The 24,209-nt window shown below is 46.2% G+C and overlaps 3 protein-coding genes and 1 long non-coding RNA gene across 5 annotated transcripts in view; 1 reads left to right on the top strand and 3 right to left on the bottom strand.

Moving 5' to 3' along the window:
* Positions 1-381: 381 nt before the first annotated feature.
* LOC108245871 (procathepsin L) lies at positions 382-6,667 on the bottom strand. The gene is made up of 9 exons (XM_017433107.3): positions 6,573-6,667; positions 4,633-4,790; positions 2,930-3,066; positions 2,629-2,751; positions 1,838-1,990; positions 1,341-1,565; positions 1,058-1,223; positions 773-875; positions 382-614 (listed from the first exon to the last, which is right to left on the bottom strand). The coding sequence occupies exons 3-9, from the start codon at positions 3,050-3,052 to the stop codon at positions 515-517; spliced, it is 993 nt and encodes a 330-aa protein (XP_017288596.1). The 5' UTR covers positions 3,053-3,066; positions 4,633-4,790; positions 6,573-6,667; the 3' UTR covers positions 382-514.
* On the top strand, positions 6,135-9,849 carry LOC119617068. 2 transcript variants are annotated; one of them, XR_005233238.1, is made up of 2 exons: positions 6,135-6,328; positions 8,692-9,849. It is a non-coding gene; the product is annotated as an uncharacterized LOC119617068 (long non-coding RNA). The 2 variants fall into 2 exon arrangements; XR_005233239.1 differs by having other exon boundaries at positions 7,747-9,646.
* On the bottom strand, positions 7,327-11,395 carry LOC108245870 (procathepsin L). The gene is made up of 8 exons (XM_017433106.3): positions 11,224-11,395; positions 10,137-10,273; positions 9,937-10,059; positions 9,714-9,866; positions 8,993-9,217; positions 8,750-8,918; positions 8,104-8,221; positions 7,327-7,691 (listed from the first exon to the last, which is right to left on the bottom strand). The coding sequence occupies exons 2-8, from the start codon at positions 10,257-10,259 to the stop codon at positions 7,592-7,594; spliced, it is 1,011 nt and encodes a 336-aa protein (XP_017288595.1). The 5' UTR covers positions 10,260-10,273; positions 11,224-11,395; the 3' UTR covers positions 7,327-7,591.
* Positions 11,396-14,072: 2,677 nt separating this feature from the next.
* Positions 14,073-24,209, bottom strand: part of dapk1 (death-associated protein kinase 1) — a 40,593-nt gene continuing 30,456 nt past the window's right edge. The window contains exons 18-26 of the mRNA XM_017433127.3: positions 23,894-23,992; positions 23,210-23,287; positions 21,224-21,440; positions 19,810-19,995; positions 19,527-19,724; positions 19,310-19,448; positions 18,969-19,089; positions 17,830-18,018; positions 14,073-17,582 (exon numbers count right to left, since the gene is read on the bottom strand). Of these exons, the coding sequence (XP_017288616.1) occupies positions 16,299-17,582; positions 17,830-18,018; positions 18,969-19,089; positions 19,310-19,448; positions 19,527-19,724; positions 19,810-19,995; positions 21,224-21,440; positions 23,210-23,287; positions 23,894-23,992 (2,511 nt within the window). The 3' untranslated portion in view covers positions 14,073-16,298. The remainder of the gene's footprint in view (positions 17,583-17,829; positions 18,019-18,968; positions 19,090-19,309; positions 19,449-19,526; positions 19,725-19,809; positions 19,996-21,223; positions 21,441-23,209; positions 23,288-23,893; positions 23,993-24,209) is intronic.

Genomic DNA, 24,209 nt, shown 5'->3' with positions numbered 1-24,209 from the left:
TGGGCGTGGCAGGAAGACCGAAGAGTGACTGGGGAGGAGTGGAAAGTGACAACAAACGAGAACTGAAACAAAAACAATAAACTGAAACAAAGAAAACCAAAACCCCTACAAGGGATTTCATTTTATTTCAGATCTTTTTCAGCAGGAGGTCAAGAATAAGAATAATATCTAGTTATACAACCTCCACATCCAATATGGCTGCCACAGAAGGTTTAATGGTTATAGCTGAACTCGAGATCTTTAGTTGAACTGTTGTCCTCTGTCCCACACGTGGTCCCAACATCTTCTACTATAACTTTATTAAACTGGTGTGGATTTCAGTTAGCACAGGTTAGTAGCATGAGCATAGTTCACCAAGAAGCATGAATCTGAACACACAGCTGAGGTTTTACAACTTTAATTGATCCAAGAAAGCACAGCCCAGTAAACCCACCTTCATTTAACAGTGTTAAAAGATAAAGCAAACACAGAAGGTTTTATTCCAACAGCATCATGGTGAGATGTGAAGCTGCGGTCACACCTCAGGATAACTGGCGTACGATGCAATGGCACAGTTGTTGTTTCTGTTTCTGGACATTTTGATGTAGCCTTTATCGCCCCAGCCTGGACCCCAGCTGCACCGAGACAAAAGTTAGGCCAGACAATGAGCAAACACTTATGTTCTTTATTAAAATGAGACTTTTTAGTCTACAACACACGTCTTTTTTAAATTAAACAGAAGTTGTAACAGTTTTCAAACTGCTGCTTAAAGAAGCCCGTAACGTTTCCTCACCTGTTCTTGACCCACCAATAGTCGTCACCGTTCTCGGTGCCGTAACCCACCGCCAGCACACCGTGGTCAGGCTGCGGGCTGCACCTCTGCTCGTAGTAAACACCTGAAACACAAAGAATCATATGAACACAAACAGGTTTTCAACCAGGCAGGAAGCGACTTTAACACCGTTTCACGTTTCTTTTAAGACGAGATTGAAGTGTTTCATGAATTTCACAGCTTTAAGTTCAAACATCTGATGTTATAGCTGAGCATTTTGTCAACTTAAATGAAAGAGGATCTGACCTGAGCTGTAAAACTGGAATGAGGAATGACCAGCATCAATGGCAACAGAAACTGGTCCCACCGAGGCCACGGCCTCCATCAGAGCCTGTTCGCTGCCTTTGGAAATGTCTACAAAGCCCGTGACGTTGACAGCCCTGGTCGCTGAGCTGTAGTGACATGTCTGATCCTGAATGTTGAACAGAAGAAAGTGAGGAGGACGTTAGGAGACAGGTCAATGAGAATTTCTGCATCTGTCATTTTACTGCTCTTAAAAGGAGACTTCTTTGTCTCCTGAGTGACGTACTGTTCCCTTGTACGGATAAGATGCCTCACTATCCAAACCATTGTTGTCCTTAATGTACTGGAAGGCAAGATCCATCCATCCACCACCGCAGCCATGATTGCCCTGAGGTTTGGAACAGTCCACCAGGTTCTGTTCGCTCAGAGACACCAGTTTACCCGTCTTCCTGAAGAGCTGGCCCTCCAGAGCTCCAGTGGCGCTGAAAGCCCAACAGGAACCACATGAACCCTGACAAAAAAACAGAGAAGCGTTGTGCCGGGGGGGGTTAATATAAAGTAACACAACCCTCAGAGTTTCTGACAGTCTTCATTTCATCGTCAAACACCACATCCTTTAAGAAAAACGTTTCAGCCTTCAGGACGTTATGCTTTTAAAATATCTACAGCAGCTCACTTTAATCTCTTATGATCCCATCTGCAGAGACATTTTACTCCAGTGGATGGTTCTGTTTACATCAGTGACTTTTTTGTTTCCAAAGATCCTATAGAAGCTGCTGTTACCTGGTTCTTCACAGGTGTAACGTAACCTTCAGACCTCCAGTCCACACTGTCGGGAACCTTCAGGAAGTTAGGCCTCATGAACAGGGACGCCCTGGTCTTCCTGTCTGCACTGGGTTTGAAGCCGTTCATAATCTGTCGGAACTCCTCGTTTGTCTGCAGGAAGAGGAGTAAAACATCTCAACGTCTTCTTCTTTATGTGCTTAATATGTGACAGTTAGTTTAAATTACTAAACATGCTGTGTATTTAAAATTCTCCAGTTAGTATTATTACACTATTCTGCATAAAAGTCCATCATTATGCAGAAGATTCTCTGCTGGACTCCAGAGCAGCTGATCACCTGCTGCAAGCATGTCTGACAGACGCTTAAACTCGGATGATCTTTAGTTTTCAGCTTCTAAACTCAGCCAAAGACAGAAGTCCTCTCTGAACTTCACACATAAAGTCAGTCTGTAGGTCCTCCTACAGATCGGCTGTAGGTCCTCCTACGGACCGGCTGTAGGTCCTCCTGCGGACCGGCTGTAGGTCCTCCTGCGGACCGGCTGTAGGTCCTCCTACGGACCGGCTGTAGGTCCTCCTGCGGACCGGCTGTAGGTCCTCCTGCGGACCGGCTGTAGGTCCTCCTACGGACCGGCTGTAGGTCCTCCTGCGGACCGGCTGTAGGTCCTCCTGCGGACCGGCTGTAGGTCCTCCTACAGACTGACTGTAGGAGGACCTACAGCCTGGACCAGACCTACAGCATGGCAGTAGTTGAGTCAGGTAAGAGACAGGTCTGTGGTTAAACTGGTCTCACCATGTCTCCGAAGTGGTTCATCCCCAGGCGGTAGGAGTGTTTGCCCATGGAGTGCTCCAGGTTGTGGAGCTCGATCATCTTCAGGTTCTTCTCCCACACCATCCTCCTCCAGCCCTCCTCTTTCTGCAGTAAATAAAACATTTGTTTACCTTCAGTCTATATTTAGCAGTAATCTGGGAATGAGCTGCTACTTGTTTTTGTTTTGTTGTCACTATTTGCTTTGTTCTTTCCAGCAGTTATTTGTCTAACACAAATCATTTGGTGTTTTGTTGGAGCTGTGAGATTTAAAGAGACAGATCACCTCATGGTACTTCCTCTGGTGCCAGCTCTTCCACTGGTCCCAGTGCTGATCCAGCTGAGGGTCCAGACTGGGAGCGGACAGAACCGCACTCAGACACACCGTCAGAACCACTGCAGGTAGCATGTTGTTGCTTCTTACTGAAAAACAACAAGGAAACAACCGGTAAACAACAAGTAAACAAGCTGTGACCAACATGTCAGGGATCAGGGTTTAAACAGTCAGGTGTCTGGAGGCAGCAGGAAGTGATGCTTCATTACAGGAACATGAAGTTCTTATCAAATCTTCCTCCATCTTCATTCCTGTCACTGTTTTCACAGTAGAGCTCGTTTCCTCGGACTGAAGTTTGTAAAAAAGCTGAGCAGCTCGTTACCATCAGGTAAAGACTCAGGACAAATCCAGGTCTCGTCTCTGCAGGTTCTGGACCAGTGGACCAGTGGACCAGTGGACCAGAGGACCAGAGGACCAGAGGACCAGAGAACCAGGGAACCAGTGGACCAGTTGACCAGTGGACCAGTGGACCAGTGGAACAAAGGAACAGTGGACCAGTGGACCAGAGGACCAATGGACCAATGGACCAGAGGACCAATGGACTAATGGACCAATGGACCAATGGACCAGAGTACCAGTGGACCAGAGGACCAGTGGACCAGAGGACCAGTGGACCAGAGGACCAATGGACCAGAGGACCAGTGGACCAGAGAACCAATGGACCAGAGGACCAGTGGACCAGAGGACCAATGGACCAGTGGACCAGAGGACCAGAGGACCAATGGACCAATGGACATACTGAACATCAGTTCAGATTACTCGACCTTCTTGGACTCTCTGGACGGTGGTCCCCAGTTTTAAAAAGGGGGACCGGAGGAAGTTCTCACCTCCAGACTTCAAGGTGCTGGAAGAACAAACTTTGATTTAATTTCAGTGACTAGTTTTGGGTTTTAAGTACTTTTGTCTTTTATACTCTGATTTATTGCCTCTTTTCTGTTTTGATGATTTTATTGTTTTTGGTTTTTATGACTTTGTTTTAACTGTTTTTATGGTTTTATTGTAGAAACCTTTGGTTGTTTTAAATACGTTGTACACATAAATGTTCTCACTTTCAGCTGTAATTATCAGTATTTTTAAGTAAAGCTGTGTATGAATTATTTTCCTGCTCGTAAACAAACAGAAACTTAATTTCATCATCATCACGAGTTCTGCTGCCTCGGCCAGGAGCCAAGAATCTGTTCAATCTTTCAGTGGAAGTTAATGGGGGTAGGGAGGAGCTTACTATTTTTAGAGCACAATAGCAAGTTTATTTATTACTTGTTACCATAAATCAGGTGGGTAAAATCTGCATTTTTCCTTGTTTTCAGGTTTAAATCACTGTGAATGATTAGGTTCATGTTCAGATTTTGGGTAAATTTGTGGCTAATTGTTTAATTTTTTAAAGACTGACAGATAAACTCTGCAGTGCGTTTCGTAGTTTTAGGTATAAAAACACTTTAGATCAGTTTTAAGAGAAACATCTAGATTTGGTGAAAGAGCAAAACTTGATGCTTAAACTGACGGACGACATACAAAATGAAACATTTACATAAAATCTTATTTATTGTAATAAAAACTAAAGATTAAAGACAGCAGTTAAACAGGTTTAGCTGCACAGATAAAGGTCAATCAGTAAAGCTTTTACATTAAAACAATCACAAAGTGTAAAATCTTACCTCAAACTGTGATGTGGATGAAGAACGAGAGGATCGTCTCATCTCGTCAGCATGTGTGCAGTTTATAAAGACCCGTTGGTAACAAGGAAGTAAAATCCAGCTCTCTGATTGGTCCACACTGAGTCCAGGTGATGTGTCATCCAGTAAGAATCTGATTGCTTTTGTTGATTAGAAGACAAAAGGTTTTATTTCACAATGTTTAACTCTTAGAGCTCAGTTGTGATTAAATTCACACATTCAGTTTGAAACGTGTTCATGTTGAGGAACGCAGCAGGAACTGGGTGAAGGGTGACAAGCAAACCACTGATTTCATGAATCAAACATGTTTTATATTTGTCACAGTTCAGTCATGAAGTGACTTCAGTCAGTCACCGTTTGGTTTCACAGCTCACCAAACCTCCCAAAGTCGTCTCACGTGTCTGACTTCATGTTCGGACTTCTGGAAACTACAGAAAAAAGGTTCCAGGTGCTCTCCACGCCTCTGAGATAAACATGTTCTCTCAGAAATGTTTAAAGTTCCTGCAACACCAGAGGGAGCCTCTGAGACTCACCTGAGCAAACTGACAACCGCCGCAAACGTTTTGAAGACATTTAGGAAACTCTTTCATGAATGCTGTTCTCCAACTCGTCTCCAACTTGTTTCCAACTTGTCTCCAATTCGTCTCCAGCTTGTCTCCAACTCGTCTCCAACAGTCACAGCTCAGTGAGGACCAGGAACCTCAGAGACCATCAGTTCATCACTGATGATCCTCAGTGTTGGTTTGACTTTTCGTGTTACTGTAAGGCACCAACGTTTGTTCAATAAAATGTCTGAACTTCATGTCCTGCAGTCAGGTTCTCCACGGGGGACCCAGCAGGGTCCAGCCAGGAAGCCTAAGGTCAGGTCCTCCATGGGGGACCCAGCAGGGTCCAGCCAGGAAGCCTGAGGTCAGGTCCTCCACGGGGGACCCAACGAGGTCCAGCCAGGAGCCCCTTCATCAAGTCAAGGTGATGAAGAGGTACCTGAGGTCAGGTCCTCCACGGGGGACCCAGCAGGGTCCAGCCAGGAAGCCTGAGGTCAGGTCCTCCACGGGGGACCCAGCAGGGTCCAGCCAGGAGCCCCTTCATGGTGTTTTCTCTCCTGGTTCTGCCTGATGTTTATCACACCTTATCTTTCTCAGAGTTTACTCTCCTGGTTTTCCTTTTCTGTTTTGTTTTTCAGATCCCGGGGTTGTTTTTCCCGTGAAGCTGCACCTTTTTGCTTCCTGCCTCCTGCTTTGAGTCCTTTGACCTCAGCTGAAGACAGAAACCTTCCTTTGCACCCGACCGCAGAGAAGAACACGCTTTCCTTTGTTCAGGACGCAGACTGTTTCAGTTAGAAACTGATTGACAGACTTTATGGACATTTAAAGACCTGTAGGGACAAAGGTGGAGTTTGGACCAAGAGCCAACCAATGAAAAGTCAGACAGGTTGTGACGTCACTGTCTCCAGGCGGAATCTGTGTCTGCTTGTCAGGAAAAAGGCAGGATTTCACTAAAGGTTTGGCTCTAAAACGGGATGCAGGAAAGCAGAACTTCACGTTTTCTGGAGGATCCCACAGTTTTCACCTCGGATCGGTTCCAGTGCCTCGTTTTGGATTCTGGATTATTTTCTTTGGGTTCCATGTTTGTTTTCAGATGGCTGAAATGTTGATGAAATAAAGTCCAACAGTCTCAGGTAAGAACCTTAAACAGTGATTCAGATGTTTGGTCTTTAATTCTGAACAGAAAAAAAACACTTTACTGAATTTAACAAATTCTTTTTCAGAGATTTTAAGAAAAGTTTGTTACTGTGAAAACTGAGGAGTGTCTTTTATCAATATATTATAAAAATGTTAGTTTAGACACCAACTGAAACATTCATTACAGATGATTCCAGGACAGGAAATCTCTCCTCAGCTCAGGTAAATGTTGAAACTTACAGTAAACGATGAAGAAGCAGACACAAGTCTCCTCTTCCTCAGGTGCTTTAAGTTTATAAGAGCCTGGGTGAAGTCTGCAGCTTTCTGCAGGTGAGTCACGTGGGTGTGACGTCATGACTGAAGCCTGTAGGCCCCTCCCTCCAGAGCCCAGCTAAAGGTGTTTTTACAGGAATGTTCTTTTTTACCTTGAAAGTGTCTTTTTCGGAGCAGGTTTTCCTCTCAGTCACACATAAATGAGTGTATCGGAGGATTCAGGTCTGAGTGGGACTCCAGGTGAGGCTGACACCTTCATCTCCTCATTATAAGCTTCCTCTTCATCACCAGACCACCCAGCCTGTAGGTTACTGTTCAGACTTAAAACCTGCTTCAACACACCGGCTCATTCAGAGACTTTCAGCTTCTGTTTGCCTGATTTTAGCTTTATTTCTGTACATTTTGAGATCTAAATTTTTGGCTGTCTAAACTTTCCACCACATTAAGCCAATTCTAGACATTTTTCTAGTTTCTACATCTGATCACAAGATCTGCTCTTTATCTCAGTAAAAAATCCTGACATTAGATCCAAATTTAGTTTATTTTCTCCTCATTAATGCAGGTTTTAGTTTAGAAGCTTCAGATTTACAGTTTCTCCTGAAAACATCTGTAACTTCTTCTTCAGGATGGTTTCTGTGTTCAGTTTGTTTCTCTGGACTTCTTTATTAATCTGCTCTTCTAGAGGAAAGAAGTTTTTATTGGAAGAGTCTGAACCCACAGATAGTGTTTTACAACTTTATTTGATCACAGTAAAAGTAGAAATAAAAATCATTTACAATGACTCAAAGTGTTAACAAGTCACAAGCAGCATAAACATATTTACACACAATAAAACTCAACTACAATTAGAAAGACAAAATAAAAATCAGCCCAAACAAAAACAACATTTCCCTAAAAAAAAAAGCTTTTCTTTTCCTCATCGTGAAACGCTGCACAATCTCCTGCAGATGAAAAACTGTAAAAAACACTAAAAGCTGAAGCTGATCTCAGACCAGCGGGTAACTGGCTGCCGTGGCGATGCCGCAGTGGTTCTTCCTGTCTTTGGCCATGTAGATGTAGCCTTTATCGCCCCACTTTTCACTCCAGCTGCAAAGACACAAACTCACAGTCAGGACTTTCTCATCCCTGGTTCATGTTTCAGGCCCTGCACCTTCCACTGCACCACCGTGCTACAACAGCTGAAAACAGGATCAGGTGACCCGTGACTCATGAACAACAGTTGGCTCCTAACTTCAGGAGAGAGCCGACGGGTTTCTGCTCAGAACATCGACTGCATGTAGAAATATGAGAGTGTGGATCAGCGGCACGGGAAGCAGGAAGCAGGAAGCTGCTGGGTGAAAACTACCAGTTCAGGATAAAAGCCTTAAATTTGACTTGATAGTTACATGAACTAAAAACCCTCCGACTGTACGGATGCTGTCAGAACTTCCTGAGGTCCGACTGGAATCCTTTTAGAACCTGAAAGCAAAGACCCGTTTCTGGGGGACGCCTCGCTCACCTGTTCTTCACGATCCAGTACTTCTTGCCGTCCACATCTTGTCCCTGGAAGCCGTATCCCACCACCAGCACGCCGTGGTCCAGCTCTTCGCTGCTGCACTCCGACTCGTAGTAGATTCCTGAAACACCAGCAGAACCGGGCCGACGTGAACAAAAGCCGGTTCTGATGGGAGCTTAAAGGTTCCTGGAGGCCACGATGAGTCGGAGGAACCAAGGAACCAGACTTTCCTCTGAAAACAACTTCCTGTCGTCTCCAAACTGATGTTGGATTATCTTACTCAGATTTGGAGCATTTTTGTCTTTTTAAAACATTTATTCTTGGTTAATAAATAACTTTAAGTCCTTTTTAAACACAGACTGTCTCCAATAAATTCAGATTTTTTTTTTTAGGTTGGACTTTTAAGTCAGTTAAACTTAAAACTTACTTTTTCTTTTCTTGATCTGGTTAAAATCTGAGCTGATTTCAGGCTTCTGAATGTTTGTAAATAAACTCCTGACAGGACTGATGCATGATGGGAGGGGGAGTTCTGAACTCCAGTCAGACTTAAAGTTTGAACACATTTACAGCTGAGATGTTTGCCTTTTTCAGAACCTGCAGCCTCCTCGTTCTGGGCTTTCTGCAGTTCAAGCGGAACAGAAGAACGGACCTGACTGGTAGAACTGGAAGGACTCGTGTCCGGCGTCAATGGCAACGGAAACCGGTCCCACCGCGGCCACGGCCTTCATCAGAGCGCGCTCGCTGCCGCTGGGAACGTCCACAAAGCCCGTGTCGTTAGCAGAGTTAAACTTTGGATCGTAGTGGCACGGCTGGTCGTCCTGAAAGACAGAAAATATCGTCATGGCAACCAGTTGAGGACCCTTAAACAGAACCTTCAGCTCCGGTTACGTACGGTTCCCAGGTAGGGGTAGGAGTCCTCAGAGTCCAGACCCTGGTTGTCCTTGACGTACTGGAAGGCCTGGTCCATCAGGCCTCCGTTGCAGCCCTCGTTGCCCTCGGGTCGGGAACAGTCCACCAGGTTCTGCTCGCTCAGGGACACCAGTTTACCAGTCTTCCTGAACTCCTGGCCCTCCAGAGCCCCGGTGGTGCTGAAAGCCCAGCAGGACCCACACTGACCCTGGAACAGGAAGCAGAGGCTCAGAACAAACTTTACTGAATATTAAAGGTTGCTGCTGGACTCTCCTGTTTAATCAGGTTTAATTTTTAACTGAAACCTTCAACCAGGCTGGTTGGACTTCCACGTCATGGTAACATGTGGCAGCCATCTTGAATTTAAAAGTTAATGAGTCTCCTTTTAACTTCTAACGAAGTTACAGAATAAACACTTTCCATCTATGGTTAGTTTGCTGCTCTGAGCCGGTCTGAAGGGAACTGATCCGCCTGGTTTCAGCTGTCAGGCTGATAATGTTTGTGGGGGGGTGGAGGGGGACGGGTGGAGCTCAGAGATAAAAACATCCCCGTCTGTCTTCAGTACTGAGAGGCAGGTCAGGTTAGCTGCTTCTGTCTGACTCAGAGGAAACAACAACTCTTTACGTTTGTTCCATCATAAAAAAAACTGAGTGTTTGTTTAGCTGCCTGAGAGTCCCGAGGCAAAGACAGGAAGAACCCGTTACCTGGTCCTTAACGGGGGTGACGTAGCCCTTCTCCCTCCAGTCGACGGAACGAGGGGCCTCCAGGAAGTTGGGCTCCATGAACAGGGACCCCCGGAGCTTCTTGTCCGCTCGGAGTTTGTAGCCGTTCATGATCTGCCTGAACTCCTCGTGAGTCTGAGAACAGAGACAGTTTCAGTTTCTGCTTTCAGAACCTCGAAAAGTCAGAGCGGTTCTGTGGTCTCACCATGTCTCCGAAGTGGTTCATCCCCAGGCGGTAGGAGTGTTTGCCCATGGAGTGCTCCAGGTTGTGGAGCTCGATCTTCTTCAGGTTCTTCTCCCACACCATCCTCCTCCAGCCCTCCTCTTTCTGCAGATAAGAAGAAACGGTCAGAGGAGTTCTTCAGAACCAGAACGTCAGAGAGGAACAAAGCCTCAGCAGATCACCTCATGGTACTTCCTCTGGTGCCAGCTCTTCCACAGGTCCCAGTGCTGATCCAGCTGAGGGTCCAGACTGGGAGCGGACAGAACCGCACTCAGACACACCGTCAGAACCACTGCAGGTAGCATGTTGTTGCTTCTTACTGAAAAACAACAAGGAAACAAGCTGTAAACAACAAGGAGTACACAGGAGTACCAGGAGCTGGATTCTCAGTACTAAAGACTCACCTGTTCACTCTGGAGTTTTACTGGTTTTATATAAAAAGAAATAATCTAACTTTTGATGACCCTGATGCTAATTTGATCCTTTAGTTTTCACTTCTTGTTGAATTCTAATATTTTTTACTTCATTATTTAGTAAAACATTCTAACTTTTCTCTCCTTTGGTTTTCCTAATTTTTAGACTTTAGCATCCATGTTTTAATGCCTGACACGCGCACACCGTTTTTTCCTCTTTGTTCTGAATGACCTGATCTGTGAAGCTCTCTGTCTGAAAGTTGATTGGTTAGTTAGTTGGTTAATTGATTGGTTAATTAGTTGGTTGATGAACATCAGGTCATTTTAGGGAAGTCTGGTTCTACATGAGGTTCTGTAATCTCGTGGTTCTTCATCAGCAGTAAACAGAACATCAGGTTCTTCACTTCATGACTCATCCTGAAAATTTCACAACCAGAACAAAGTTCCGAACAGAACCTTCAGGCCCAAAGCCCAACATCCTGACTGATTATTTTGATAATGTCTTGGTTCTGGTCGGTTCGGGCCGGTCCCCCAAACAGAACCACGGCCTGGTTCTGTTTGGGTTCTGGGCCCAGAGTCACGGGATCTGGCCGGCACGGAGCCAAGGAGGACAGCCGGCCAGAACCGGCAGGAAAACGAAAAGAAAACTAAAACTTTACCCGGAAAAACCCGGTTCTATCCTCCCGCAGAGTCCCGGCTCCAAATTCGGTTTAAATCAGTCAGAAAAACAACAAAACTCGGTTTTTCTGAGCTACGAAGGAGCGAAAACAAACACAAAGACAGCCGAATAAAACAAAATGTCTAACATTAAAACAAAACGCAGCTGAGGGAAGATTTCAGACGAGCAGAAACTTACTGTAAAGAGTTTGTTGTTCGGGCGAAGGAGAATAAAACAGCTTCTTTCAGCAGGAGAACACTAGGTTTATAAAGACCAGACGAAAACAGCCCACCCTGCTCTCTGATTGGTCAACTAACGTTGAGTGACGTCACACCCTGCGCTGTGATTGGTCAGCTTCATGTCATTGCTACACTACTGGGCCCTCTGATTGGTCAGCGGTGTGCATGGTCGGCATAAAGCCTCAAGTCATTGCCCCCCAGTTAGATGACGTCATCGTGGAAGCACGTGATTCCCTCCCTCTGGAATGGCGTTAAAAAAAGGAAAAAGTGATAAAAACAACATTTTATCTTTAAGTTAATGTTTGTCTTAACCTCTGTCTGTTTCTCAGCGCAGCTCAGAACTCAGGACAAGAAAACAAATCAGGTGAAAGCATCTGAAAAGTTTAAAATCAGACTTATGAAAACAATAAAAAGGCTGAGTAATAGTTCCTGTTATCTGAGGCTGTGAGAGCAGAACAGGACTGTTTGTGACGGAACAGTGGAAACAAACATGGTAAAAATCATCTTAAAGGAAACTAAGACTCCAGTATTTCTGCTTTATTTGCTATGAAGCTGCCTGGCTGCATGTAAGAGTAATAAATACAACAAACACGGTTCTGCAGGTTATTTATCGTAGTGCTGTTTATGTTCTGGATTACAGGAACCTGAGAGGTTTCAGTGATTAAGTTTATCTGACTGCTAACTTAAAGTGTGGGGTGAAAATGTTTCTGCACCTCTGACTTTGTCCAGTCTGTAAATGTGGAGCCTGTTGGAGCGATCCATACGTGACGGCGGCCCGTTTGAGCCTTGGACCTTCAGCTCAGATAATTCAGAACCAGAGATAAACTTCTGACAACACAAATGAAGCTCTCATGTTCTAAACATAAAGACGGGTCAGAACTGATCTGTTTGTTCTGCGTCAAAGTGCCGGCAGGTCAGAGGTCATCAGTCCTGAAGTCATGAGACTGATTTGATCACACAACAACAACAATCGGTTTTCTTTCTTCAGAAATGTTTCCTCTGATTAAAACTTTAAACCGTCTGAATCCAGCAGCTTCAGGTTTTATTAAAAATTTTTTTTTAAATTTATCTCCATTTCACTGCAAATTAAAATCTGTTGGACTCTGAGTCGGTTTGGAAACTGTTCTCCTAATTTTAGACATTTTATAATATTTGTTTTGAAGATTATCTCCAAACATCTAAAGTGAATAACGCAGCTGTTTTTGGTTTCATTTCAAACATGTAAATAATCTTAGAAGGACCTGTTCTTTACGCTTTAATGATTTTATTTTCAGACTTTACGCTCTGCTCCGGGTTTCACTTCATGTTCCTCACACTGATGTGAAATTAGAGACTTTCTCTTTCCTGAAATCACATTTCAATGGAACCCAAAGTGCTGGTAAAACCACGGCAGGCTGTTTAAAAGCCAGAACGTCGTCCTGTGGGTTTGTCAGCGATTTCATGTGACAGGATTGATCGGAGAACGCCGCGTCATGTTTTCCTCCTGAGAGCAGCAGCGTGACTGAAGTGTTGCTCAAACAGAAACACGATGACTGAACGTTTTCAGAAATTAAAGTGCTGCAGTTTTCACTCCGTCATACAACTTCTTACTAAATCTGCATCTTCATGTCGTCACTCAGGAACGATTCCTGGGATTTAATGCTGATAATCAGGACAGGAAACGTTTCTGTTCTGGGCTAAACACTAAAGTTTGAGATTATCTGTAAAAACAGCACATTTGATCTCTTTTCTTCCAGTAAAGACATTTTTATGTGTCGACAATCGAGTCCGACAAACTCGAGCCGTTTGTCTTCCTGCAGAACCAAACAATCACGAGTTTAACTTCATGTTTCACGTGATCTTTGGATAGTTTTAATATTTATGGTCTGTTTGGGAGCTTTAACATTCTGATCACTAACTTATTTATTTATTATTAGAACCTAAAACGGGACTTTTATAACATCAACTGTTAGAAATCTGACTTTAAACTGAGCTGTTTGAATCCATGAACCCAGTTTAATAAAATGAACAAAAACTTAAAATGTTTCAGATTCTTCTGTTTCTGTTCGGGGAAATTTGTGCAACAAGTTCCAACATTTGTGCATGACTCAGCAGTTTGAAGACGAGCTGAGACAAGCAGGAGTCAGGTGAGCGTCAGGTGAGCGTGTGGGCGGGTCCCTCCTGCTAACAGGAGCTGAAGAGTAAACAGAACATTTAGAATCAGAGATAAACATGTCCAGGTTCCAGATTTAAACAGAGGACAGAGTAAAAAGGAACATTTTAGAATTAAAGACAGGCGGGGAAGAACTGTCTACAAATAATGGAGCAATTTCAGAATAAAGTTCCTCAACAGAAAATTAGGAATACTGTACCTCAGTCCACTATTCAAAGAGGAGAACTGTTCTGAGGTCTGCCTCTCTGATGGTATGGGGGTGCATTAGTGCCTCAGGTTTTAGAACATCTGCTCCCATCCAGGACTGTTGAACAGACAGAATGGGACAACCTCAGGTCCAGATGTTTACAGACTGATGGAGATGCTGCACAGAGGGGAACATCTGGAACATCTGGAAACAGACGTGTCGCTGCCAGCAGATTCAGAATCAACATTTGATCTGTTCATTTTGGTCCATTGTGAATAAAATATGGTTTTATTTACATTTTATACAAAGATCCAGGACTGTCAGAAGGGAGGTTGTAGGTAAATGGTTGTCATGAACACACAGCTGAACCTCATCTGAATCTAAGATTTTTGTTATTCCTGATAAAATCCTGAGTGTTCTTCCGACAGGACGGTCCACCTGCTAACAGCTGCACAGCAAGGAGACGATGGTAAGAAGTAAAGAGTTTATTATAAAAGGTTCACACTGGAAAGTGTCAGAAGTAATAAGAACATGCCAGAAGAACGGAACATAAATAAAGACAGAACAACTTGTGCAATGTGGCGATTAGACCAGACTCTGAGGAGGAACATCTCTTAAATCTAAGAAAACAAAAGCAGTTTTTTTTTCCTCATCAAACAGAAAACATCTGGCCGTGCTCGTGTTTCCAGCAGAGGAGCTGGATCTGTTTGTGATTTCCAACATGATGTTCCTCCTGGAAGGAAACAGCAGGAGGAGAATTCTGTGTTTGAGGCACGAAACATTGGCAACGATTACACCCAAGTCCAACAGAAGAAGCACAGCAGAACCCTGGTGTCATTACATTCATTCTGCCTCCACACGACTGGGCCAGAAACAAGCTTTCAAAAGACATCAGGAATGTGAGCTCGTTAAAGTAGATCAGTTTTAAATAAAGTTTAACTCTGAACAGACGGTAACACTGCAGGAAATACTGAACTCTGAAACTCAACATCCACACAAATAATCAGAAATCTGCTTTACAGACAAAAACTTTGGCCTTTTTCAACTCGTCTCCGAATCAGGCTCTGCTGATCCAATCAGGTTTTAGCTTCATGCCATGAACAAACAAAGTGAAAGAAGCTGTGAAGCCACGCGGCCAGAGAACGCCGAAAGACGGTGAGAGACGCTGAGAGACGCCGAGGGACGCTCAGGTTCAGCTTCACCAAGGATGCTGGGAAACATGGACAACATGGGAACGGTTCAGGAAAATAAAAGCCTTACAGTTTCTTATTCCTCAGCCGTTAAAACGTGTAAAGTTTCAGTTTACAGGCCTCAAAGTGTCCTCACAGGTAAATGTTGGAACTTAAAGATTATTTTCTTTGACAAATCTCTGAAATCCAACAAATCTCTGCAGCAGTTTAACGCTCAGGTTCTCCAACAGTCCAGGTTTCAGCTGTTTGGCTCAAAGAAAACAGAAACAGTCTCAGATTCTGGTTCTGGGTGAAGATTAAAGGTCCAGAGTGACGCTGCGGTGACATCTAGTGGCAGAAATCAGTAACTGCAACCTGCCACCAAAAACCACCAGAATCTTTGGTTTTTGTGTCCCGATCAGACGTTTGGACGGATCTGCAGTCCGTCTGATCTCAACTTTTCATTTCAGGGTTATTTTTTTTTAACTTCCAAACAACAAACCCAAGAGTAAAACAGTTAAACATGACAGAACTCAGAACACGGAGCGATACAGGATTAAAACCTAAAAATGAGGTAACAGCCAAAGGTTTCAGTGTTTCTGTTTGACTGCAGCTGTTCTGTAACTCATTAATACTGCTCAGTCATTAAACAGACTGTGAAGTCCTTTTGGTTACCCAAATATCAAAAATGCTTCACAATTAGCTTTTAAATGAAACCTTTTTGCAAAATATGAAGAATCTGACAATTATTCTGATACATTTACATGTTTGCAGAACTCTGCTGCTCTAAAATGAAAATATTTGTCTTCTACAACAAATGAGTTTGTTTTTTACTGTTTTAAAGGAAACCCAAAAGTTCAGATAAATATCTGAAACAATCTGAGGAAAACTGGATCAGAACACCAGAACTTGAGTGTGTTTCAAATAAAAATGATCTTTAAAGGAATCAGGGGGCCTGGAGCGTCCAATTACACCAAAACAACTAAAACTAAACGGCTGAAGGATACAGGAACATTAAAACATGGATTATATTTCCCTTTCTGAAGAAAACTTTTGCTTTTTTTGTGTTTCTGGTCTGAAAATGTTAGAAAATTTGGATTGTTTTACTTTGAATCGTTAAAGGCACCGTTCTTCAGATGTCTGAGACGATCTTCTGTCGTAATAAAGACGGTTTGTGCTTTTAGGGAGGTAGAAGGCCACGAAGGCACAAGAGTCTGACAAACAAACAGGAGTGAGGATGATGATGGATGAAGCAGCCTCCTACACAAACTCTGACCACAGACACCAAGCCCCGCCCACTTCTCCATGTGGGGATGATGTCATTAGTTTCTTCTTGTTTGAGGCGGAGCAGGAATATTAATAAAATATTAAAGCAGCGTGAGAAGAAAAACCAAGGATTCCTCTGTGGAACTTTTAGAACATTCCCGGCGGAGGGGAAGGTGGTCCGTACAGATGTGGAGAACATCTGGTTCTGAGGACAACATCCAGGAGCTTGAAAGAGATTCCACTTCATGAGTCGGTCCGTCTCAGCGGGAAATGACGGAGCTGATGGAGTTGTACGACGTGCCTCCGTTGCAGGTGGGGGGGTACCTGCCGGAGGCCCCGCCCACAGCCTCCATGTTGACCCTGAAAACGGGAGAGGCCCTCAGGATGAAGTCGGCCGCGTCTCTCCGGCCGAGCTCCCTCAGTTTAGTCATGAGGACGCCGACCGAGCTGTCCGCCCGGCCGCTCCACTCCTGCAGCAGCGCCGCCGTCGGGCTGGGCTGCAGCTCGGCATGCTGGGAGTCTGAGTCCGGGGTCCCGTTCGGAGTCCCGCTGCTGTGTTTGGCCACCAGGTCTGTGAGGCCGAGGTTCATGGCCAGCAGGCACCAGTCCTTCCCCATGGCGTCCGGGGGGTCCAGCATGCGGCACAGCTTCCTGCGGGCCAACAGGGGCACGTCCGATATGTGCAGGTCTCTACCCACAATCCCCTGCTGGTAGACCTCAACGCAGCCGAAAGCCAAGATGCTGCTGAAGCTCTCCCGGTACCCCCCCATGGTGTTGGTGAGCGAGGTTTCCCGCTGGACCTGGGCTCTGAAGAAGTCTTTGGGCTGGTAGACCATGATGGGGGCGTGGTGCTCGCGCAGCTGCTGGGGACTCAGGTAGTACCGGGCCGTGAGCAGTCCGGGCAGCGTGGAGCCCAGCAGGTTCTCCGTGATGCTGCAGATGGTGTCCAGCAGGGTGTAGCATTTGGCCCGCTCCGAGTCATGTCCGCGCACCTGGATCTCCACTCCTTGCCCGTGGTTCACCAGCAGGATCATGGCCTCGGTTCCAGCCTGGCTCACTTTGGCTCCGTTGGTCCACAGGTGGATGTCTCCGTCAGAATCCTCCCCGCCGTCGTCCTCCGGTTTCTGCTGGTGGCTCCAGCGGCAGAGGTTCACCTGCAGCTTGTGGAACAGACCGCAGGGGAACGGGGTGAGGTGCTCCGCAGGGACGATCCGGACCCCTCCGTAGATCAGAGAGTCCTCATCCTCCTCTTCGGTCCAGGACCGGTGGAGACCGTTCGTCTTTATGAGGGCAGGAACGTCCACCATGGAGGGGTTGGTGGCGTCACGTGAGCAGACGTCCATGGCATCCAGGATCTGCAGCAGCTCCTCCACGTCGCTGTCCGGAGCCAGAGCCTGGACCTCCTCCAGCCTGTAGCGCCCCCTGTAGTGGTGGATGGCCTTAGGCGTCTCCACGGACAGCAGCTTCCCCAGGACGTTGGTGCAGAGCCAGCGGGGCTCCAGGAGAACCACATCCTGCACCGTCTCACTCTGCACCAGGTTGATCTGAGGACGACAAACATCAGAAACACGTCAGAGAAGTTAAACTGAACAGACCAACACACGTCTGATAAACTGCAGATCGATAAAAACATCTGGTCTGAGCTCAGGTATCCTGGTAAACTCAGAGAAACTAAATGTTCTCACTGAAGAGGAATTTAAACGTCAACCCCTGAAAACTCTTCTTCTTCTTCCTGAAGCAGCAGAACTCTGGTGGACGTCACCTTGTTAGTAAGATAAAAATGTCCCTCACCTCCCCCATGCTGTGGAGCTGCAGGGCCAGGGTTCGGAGGTGGTCCTGGCTCACCAGAGGGTTGATCTGATCCTGGACGTCACTCACAAACTGCTGCCAAGACATCAGCTGGTTCGGTCCACTCAGCTTCCTCCAGGCTGGCAGCGTGGACAAGAGACGCTCCGAGAGCTGCGTCATCGGACTGCAGCTCTGGGGACAGCAGGGACAGGATGGACAGGATGGGCAGGAGGGACAAGAGGGGCAGCAGGGACAGCAGGGACAGGAGGGACAGGACGGACAGGAGGGACAGCAGGAATACGAGGGGCAGCAGGGACAGAAGGGATAGGAGGGACAGGAGGGGCACGAGGGACAGCAGGGACACAAGGGACAGGAGGGACAGCAGGGACAGGAGTGATAGGAGGGACAGGAGGGGCACGAGGGACAGCAGGGACAGGAGGGATACGAGGGGCAGCAGGGGCACAAGGGACAGCAGGGACAGTAGTGACACAAGGGACAGGAGGGACAGGAAGGACACGAGGAACAAGAGGAACAAGAGGCACAGCAGGGACGGGAGGAACAGGAGGGACAGCAGGGACAGGAGGGACAGCAGAGACAGCAGGGGCAGGAGGGACAGGAGGGAAAGTAGGGACAGGAGGGACAGCAGGGACAGCAGGGACAGGAGGAACAGGAGGGACACAAGGGACAGGAGGAAGGGACAGCAGGGACAGGTGGGATAGGAGGGACAGCAGAGACAGCAGGAACAGCAGGGACAGCAGGGACAGCAGGGACAAGCGGGACAGTAAGGACAGCAGGGACAGGTGGGATAGGAGGGACAGCAGGAACAGCAGGGACAGGAAGGAAAGGAGGGACAGCAGGGACAAGCGGGACAGTAGGGACAGCAGGGACAGGATGAAGGGACAGAGTTAACAGCTGACTCTACATCATCGCCTGTTAGTTTGTTTGGAATCATTTCTGAATAAAACTCATCTGCAAACATTAAATCACCAGAAAACAGGATGAATGCAAAGAAAACTAACAACGTCTCAGGTTTATTAATGAACTGATGCTACTCTCACTCATAAACAGCATCTTCTCTGTGTGTTTGAGTTTAACTAAAGTCAGAACCCAGAACATGTCTGAGGAGGACCGACTGAGCTCACAGAGACCACGGAGCTGCGGAGCTCCTGCAGGTGGTTCTTCAGTAGTTTCACGTCTTTGGAGTTGGAGGCTCCGGCGTCCATCACAAACACTTTATCGCTGAGCTGCAGGTCGTTCCCAAACCTGGAGGCAAACAGACACCTGAGGTCAGACTCTGGGAGAGAACCTTTCTGTACGCTCACTGCAGAACCGGTTCTTTGGAACCCATCGGATCAGGAGGCCTGGAAACTTCAGCCTCACACAGAAACAAGAACCCAAAAGAATTCAGTCAGCTAACAGCAGGTGGGATAAAAAGGATGGGTTTTTATGGACCAGAACCGATGAGGGGTGCTGTGGTTCTGACCTGTTCCGGACCTCCCTGAGCAGAACTTGCTCCTTGTCGTAGCTGAACTCTCCAGAGAAACTTCTAGGAATGTTGGCGAGGTCTGCGTGGGTCGCCACCAGAACCACGGTGAGAGGCTGCTGAATCCGACCTCCAAACACTGAACACAAACAAACAAACGTAAAGCGCCGTGAAGGCCAGCAGTCCCAGCAGTCCCAGCAGTAGAGCCCCGACTCACTGATGCTGTCCTGTGGGAGGGTCAGGGCCTTCAGCTGGTTCAGCCAGTACGTGATGTGGCCCAGCTGGGTCTCGTACGGTTCTTCCAGGCTGAACAGAACTAGGTGGATGGCTGTGGCGTCGTTGGCTGCGAAGTAGTCGTAGGTGCAGTGGTAGACCGGGTTCCCCGAAAACTCCCAGATGCTGAAATCCCCGACACCTTCAGAGAGACGCAGGTCCACATTTTACAGGTTCTGTGAGCCTTCACCCTGAAACCTGTCCGTCTGAGCGTGTTTGGGACGCACCGTGGATGCTGGTGTGCTGGATGTCGATGGCCTTGGTGGCCTGATCGTCTGCGGCGGACAGAGCACCGTGGACCGGCGAGAAGACCTCCAGGACCCCTTTGGTCAGGCTGGGCTCAAACATCATGCTGCGGCTGCGAACGCTGACGTTCTCACAGCCCGGGTACAGGTTGGAGATACTGACGGAGACTTCAGACACAGAGGAGGGACAGAAACCACGTCAGAACCTGGCCTGTTCCGTCCAACGTCCATCTGTCCAACCATCCATCCATCCATCCATCCACCCACACACTCATCCATCTATCCATCCAATGTCCATCCAACATTCATTCATCCACCCATCCTACAGTGATTTTTTTTTTAGCAATGAAATGTTTTTATAAATATCTGCAGCTTTTGTATTTGTTCATTCAAACTTGTTGGATTATTTTGATATAAATCTCTTTAGAAACCAGTTGTAGTTTTCTCTCAGTATCAGCTGCCAACACAAGGAGGCGCCGTTTCCCTACAAACACTGCAGACTAAATGTCTGTCTCTCTCTGCAGGACCACACCTACAGTTTGTTTTTCTGGATGATCGTCCGAATGGTTTTTATCTGCTGCAGTTTTTCATTACATGATCGAAATAAATAAAGAAGGTGCAGCTGGATGTGACTCTTTGCTGTCTTCTGAACAAACTTTGGCCCAGATTTAACTGAAGTGGTCCAGCAAACAGCTGGAGTTCAGTTTCTCTTTCTGAGAGAACTTGTTGGCTTCAGGAGCTGATCCCGAGTCTGTCTCAACTTTTTAAAAACTGGGAACTCATCTATAAAATGAGAAAAAGTAAAGAACTGCAACAAAAACAAGCTGAAGTAAAGATAAACACAGGTGAAGAACAACCAACATTTAACAAATTTTACTTTCAAACAACAAAAAAGTTTAGCTCAGAAGGACAGAAAAACAAACGTGTGTGTGTGTGTGTTTTAATGTGTGTGCCTCCATGTTTTTACTGAGAGGAACAACTCTCTCAGTAAAAGTTTCTGATGAAGCTTCTTCCTGCCTTTGGGATTTTCTTGTTTGTTTCTGTTTCACAGAAATAAAACCAAAGAAAAATACAGATTTAACTGAACATTTAAAGGTTTTATCTGTAGGAGAATCTGTGAATTTTCTGTGACGGGCGCTGCGTTCTGAGCGGACATTATTCTACCTTAATGTGCACGGACTGAAAGATGGCATCCTTGGCCGTGCACATCATTTTTACAACAACTGACTATTTTGTGACAAATATCTGAGTGTTTAAACCTGAAGCGAGGGGACTGGGAGCCTCTGAGCCTCTGCAGGACCACGCCTGCTCACCAACTAGTCCCAGCCCTGTGAGAGCCCACCTGAACAGCTGCAAACAGCTGTTCAGGTGGGCTCTCACACATCCTGGTTCCTACCGGCGGGCTTGGAGTTGACGGGGGAGTTGGGGTGGCGACTGGTGTTGGTCAGACGGGTCCTCTTCCTCTTGAAGAAGCCGCGCAGGATGCCGCACTTCAGAGACTCCAGCAGCGTGCTCTTCCCGGCCCCCGAGTGTCCGAACAGCTTCAGTTTGATGCGGGGCTGGATGGTCTGAGAGGGGCGGAGCTGCTGGATGTAGCTCAGCTTGTGGTTGTCCTGAAGCCAGACAGACATTTGTCTTTTATATGAGAAGTTCTCCAACAAAAATTTAGTTTAATGACACCAAAAAACAGGACAACAGTTTTAAATTGTTCCTGAACGATTTCTGTCCGTTTCCATGACAACATCCAAACATCTGAGTGAGGCGAGCAGAAACTTCTCTAAACTACTTAAATACTTAAAGTACTCCGTACTTAAAGTAGAAATCAGAGTTTCTGATGGAAGAAACAATGAATGAACAACCAAATAAAATTTAAGACCCAAAATGGAAACTCTGGACTCCTTTAGGACTTCAGGAGCCTGCAGAAACAAAGTCAAAGGGATGTAGGAGCTCATAAAGAACACGGAGCAGCACACGCTCGTATTTAAAGGAGATAAATCTTTTCCTAACGTTAAGCAGACAGCATCAGCATCCAGAGGATGAGTCATCCATCAGAAGTGGCCTCCAGCTCTCTGAGTGCTCGTGTGGGAGGTGAAAACACTCCACACTCCCACCCGGGTTCTGCTGCTGCTTCAGTAAATAAACTTTTAATTCCACTGATTGTGATTCAGAGAACACAGCTGCCTGTTTGGAGACGGAATCACGTTGAAGTCAATGTGCTGCGTTCAGTTAAAGGAGAAAGCTGTGAGCTGGTCTTAAATTAGGCCGACATATGCAGAGGATGACTGTTTTCACAGTTGCTGCTTTCAGGTTTTCACGCTCAGCAGGTTCTCTGCAGGAAAAGCAGATTAGAAGACGAACATTTGGCTTTAGATTGAAACTGTGGTTCTGAACCAACAGAACCGCAGAACCCTGGATTATTTCTAATGTGAAGTGTGGGTACAGACCTCCTGACCTGCTCTCAGACTCCAGTGTTAGAACCACACTGTTCCTACGCTTTAGAACCTCAAAACGAGCTAATGGAGACAGGTATTATTTCTTTATTTCCTCCTGGTTCCAGTCGGGTTCAGAACCTGAGGGGAGATCACCTGAACTGTAATGTTCCTTAAAGAACCACCTCATCAGTTGGTTGGTTAAAGAAAAACTTCAACCTTGAATTTAAATCTCATCCTAAAGAAAAATGTAATGAATAAAAACGTTTGTTTAAAATCAGTTCTGTTCAGTTCATCTGCTGAGGAGAGGTTCTTCTGTTCTCCTCTGGTTGAATCAGAACCAGGAACAAGAACCTGAGAGAAAAGCTCTGAAGTCCAGAAGACCTGAGGGGCGGTTTAAAACCTCTGCACAGCGCTGTGCTCACAGAGATCAGGTGAAGTAATGAAGGTTCTCCGCGCGGAACCAGAACGGTGAAGGTTCTCCATTTGGAACCAAAACGATGAAGGTTCTCCGAGCAGAACCAGAACGATGAAGGTTCTCTGAGCGGAACCAGAACGAGGTTCTCCGCGCGGAACCAGAACGATGAAGGTTCTCCGAGCGGAACCAGAACGATGAAGGTTCTCTGAGCGGAACCAGAACGATGAAGGTTCTCCGAGCGGAATCAGAACGATGAAGGTTCTCTGTGTGGAACCAGAACGATGAAGGTTCTCTGCGCGGAACCAGAACATCCTCCGTCTCCTCGGGTGTTCGCAGCTTTTTGTCAGATGGGTAAATCAACACGTTCCTTTGTTTCCACACCTTAGAACCAAAGAATCAAAGTGTGAAACCTGCCTGTGCATCATCATCATCATCATCATCATCCTCACGTGCACAAATAGCTCCATCTGTTCCACTAAGAACTCTGAGTTTGATGCTCGTGTTCTCGTTCATTAGAAACAGGAACAAAGCTCACCTTCTTCAGTTTGCCCAGCAGCGCCCCGATGTGCTCGTGTTGATCAGCTGAAGCCAGATCTTCGGCTGTTTTTCCATCCTGAAAGAAAAAAAAACGAAGAAAACATCTCACATGGAGGAAGATCTGAGCTTCAAACGTTCCTCGTTTAAAATGAGAAACCCGTTGATTCTTTCTTAGTTTTTAGGAACTCGTCTGTGAAACGGTCTCATCTCGGTGGCGGCGAGTCATGACTCCTCCTCCTGATGCTCTGCAGCCACGGAGACAAGGAACCAACACACAGAGTCGGTGTGCTTTAGACACGGAACCGAGGAAAAACGTGGATTATTCAGCTTGTTCTCCACCAGCTGCCTCGCAGACCCAGAGAACAACCAATTATACATTTATTATTACAATATGAACCACAGGAGAACACAGAACCAGAGATCTGTGGAACCTCTGAGGAAGAACAGATCAGGCATGTTGGTTATTTAATTCTTCTTCTTCTGCAGATCAAAGGCGGTTCTGCCTTTTTGTTATTTACTGATGTTCATTAGTTTGATCCGTTTAAAGAGCAGAACCAGCAGAACATTCAGACGCTCCACCCTCTCCACAAGATCAACAACACGTTCGTACATGAAGAATACAACAGAACACTGCTGGTGTTTAGCAGAACCACAGAGGTTCTGGGTCAAAGTTCTGACTCACGTGAGTGACGGCGTCGATGTTGGCTCCGGCCAGGCAGAGGTGACGAACAACCTCCAGACTCCCGTTATTAGCAGCCAGGTGGAGCGGCGTCCTGCCACTCTGAGGAGGAAAACAACCGTATCAGGGAACCATCAGAACCATCAGAACCATCAGAACCACACGAACCCAAACCATCAGTTAATGTTGGTTTGGAATCTGCAGCAGATTCTGACCCTCAGAGCTCATAAACATAAAAACTATTTAACAATAGGACCAGGTTCAGAGCTCCAACAGGACTGGGTTTAGAGCTCCAACAGGACCGGGTTTAGAGCTCCTA

The sequence above is a fragment of the Kryptolebias marmoratus genome, linkage group LG1 (genome assembly GCF_001649575.2).
Source record: "Kryptolebias marmoratus isolate JLee-2015 linkage group LG1, ASM164957v2, whole genome shotgun sequence".
Classification (NCBI taxonomy): Eukaryota; Metazoa; Chordata; class Actinopteri; order Cyprinodontiformes; family Rivulidae; genus Kryptolebias; species Kryptolebias marmoratus.
This window is presented reverse-complemented; position numbering and strand designations above follow the sequence as displayed.

Coding starts and splice junctions, on each gene's coding strand:
- LOC108245871 (XM_017433107.3), bottom strand. CDS start 3,052: ATGCTACCTGCAGTGGTTCTGACGGTGTGTCTGAGTGCGGTTCTGTCC. Junction 2,752..2,929: donor ACCAGAGGAAGTACCATGAG/GTGATCTGTCTC, acceptor TATTTACTGCAG/AAAGAGGAGGGCTGGAGGAG. Junction 615..772: donor TATTGGTGGGTCAAGAACAG/GTGAGGAAACGT, acceptor GTCTCGGTGCAG/CTGGGGTCCAGGCTGGGGCG.
- LOC108245870 (XM_017433106.3), bottom strand. CDS start 10,259: ATGCTACCTGCAGTGGTTCTGACGGTGTGTCTGAGTGCGGTTCTGTCC. Junction 10,060..10,136: donor ACCAGAGGAAGTACCATGAG/GTGATCTGCTGA, acceptor TCTTATCTGCAG/AAAGAGGAGGGCTGGAGGAG. Junction 7,692..8,103: donor TACTGGATCGTGAAGAACAG/GTGAGCGAGGCG, acceptor GTGTCTTTGCAG/CTGGAGTGAAAAGTGGGGCG.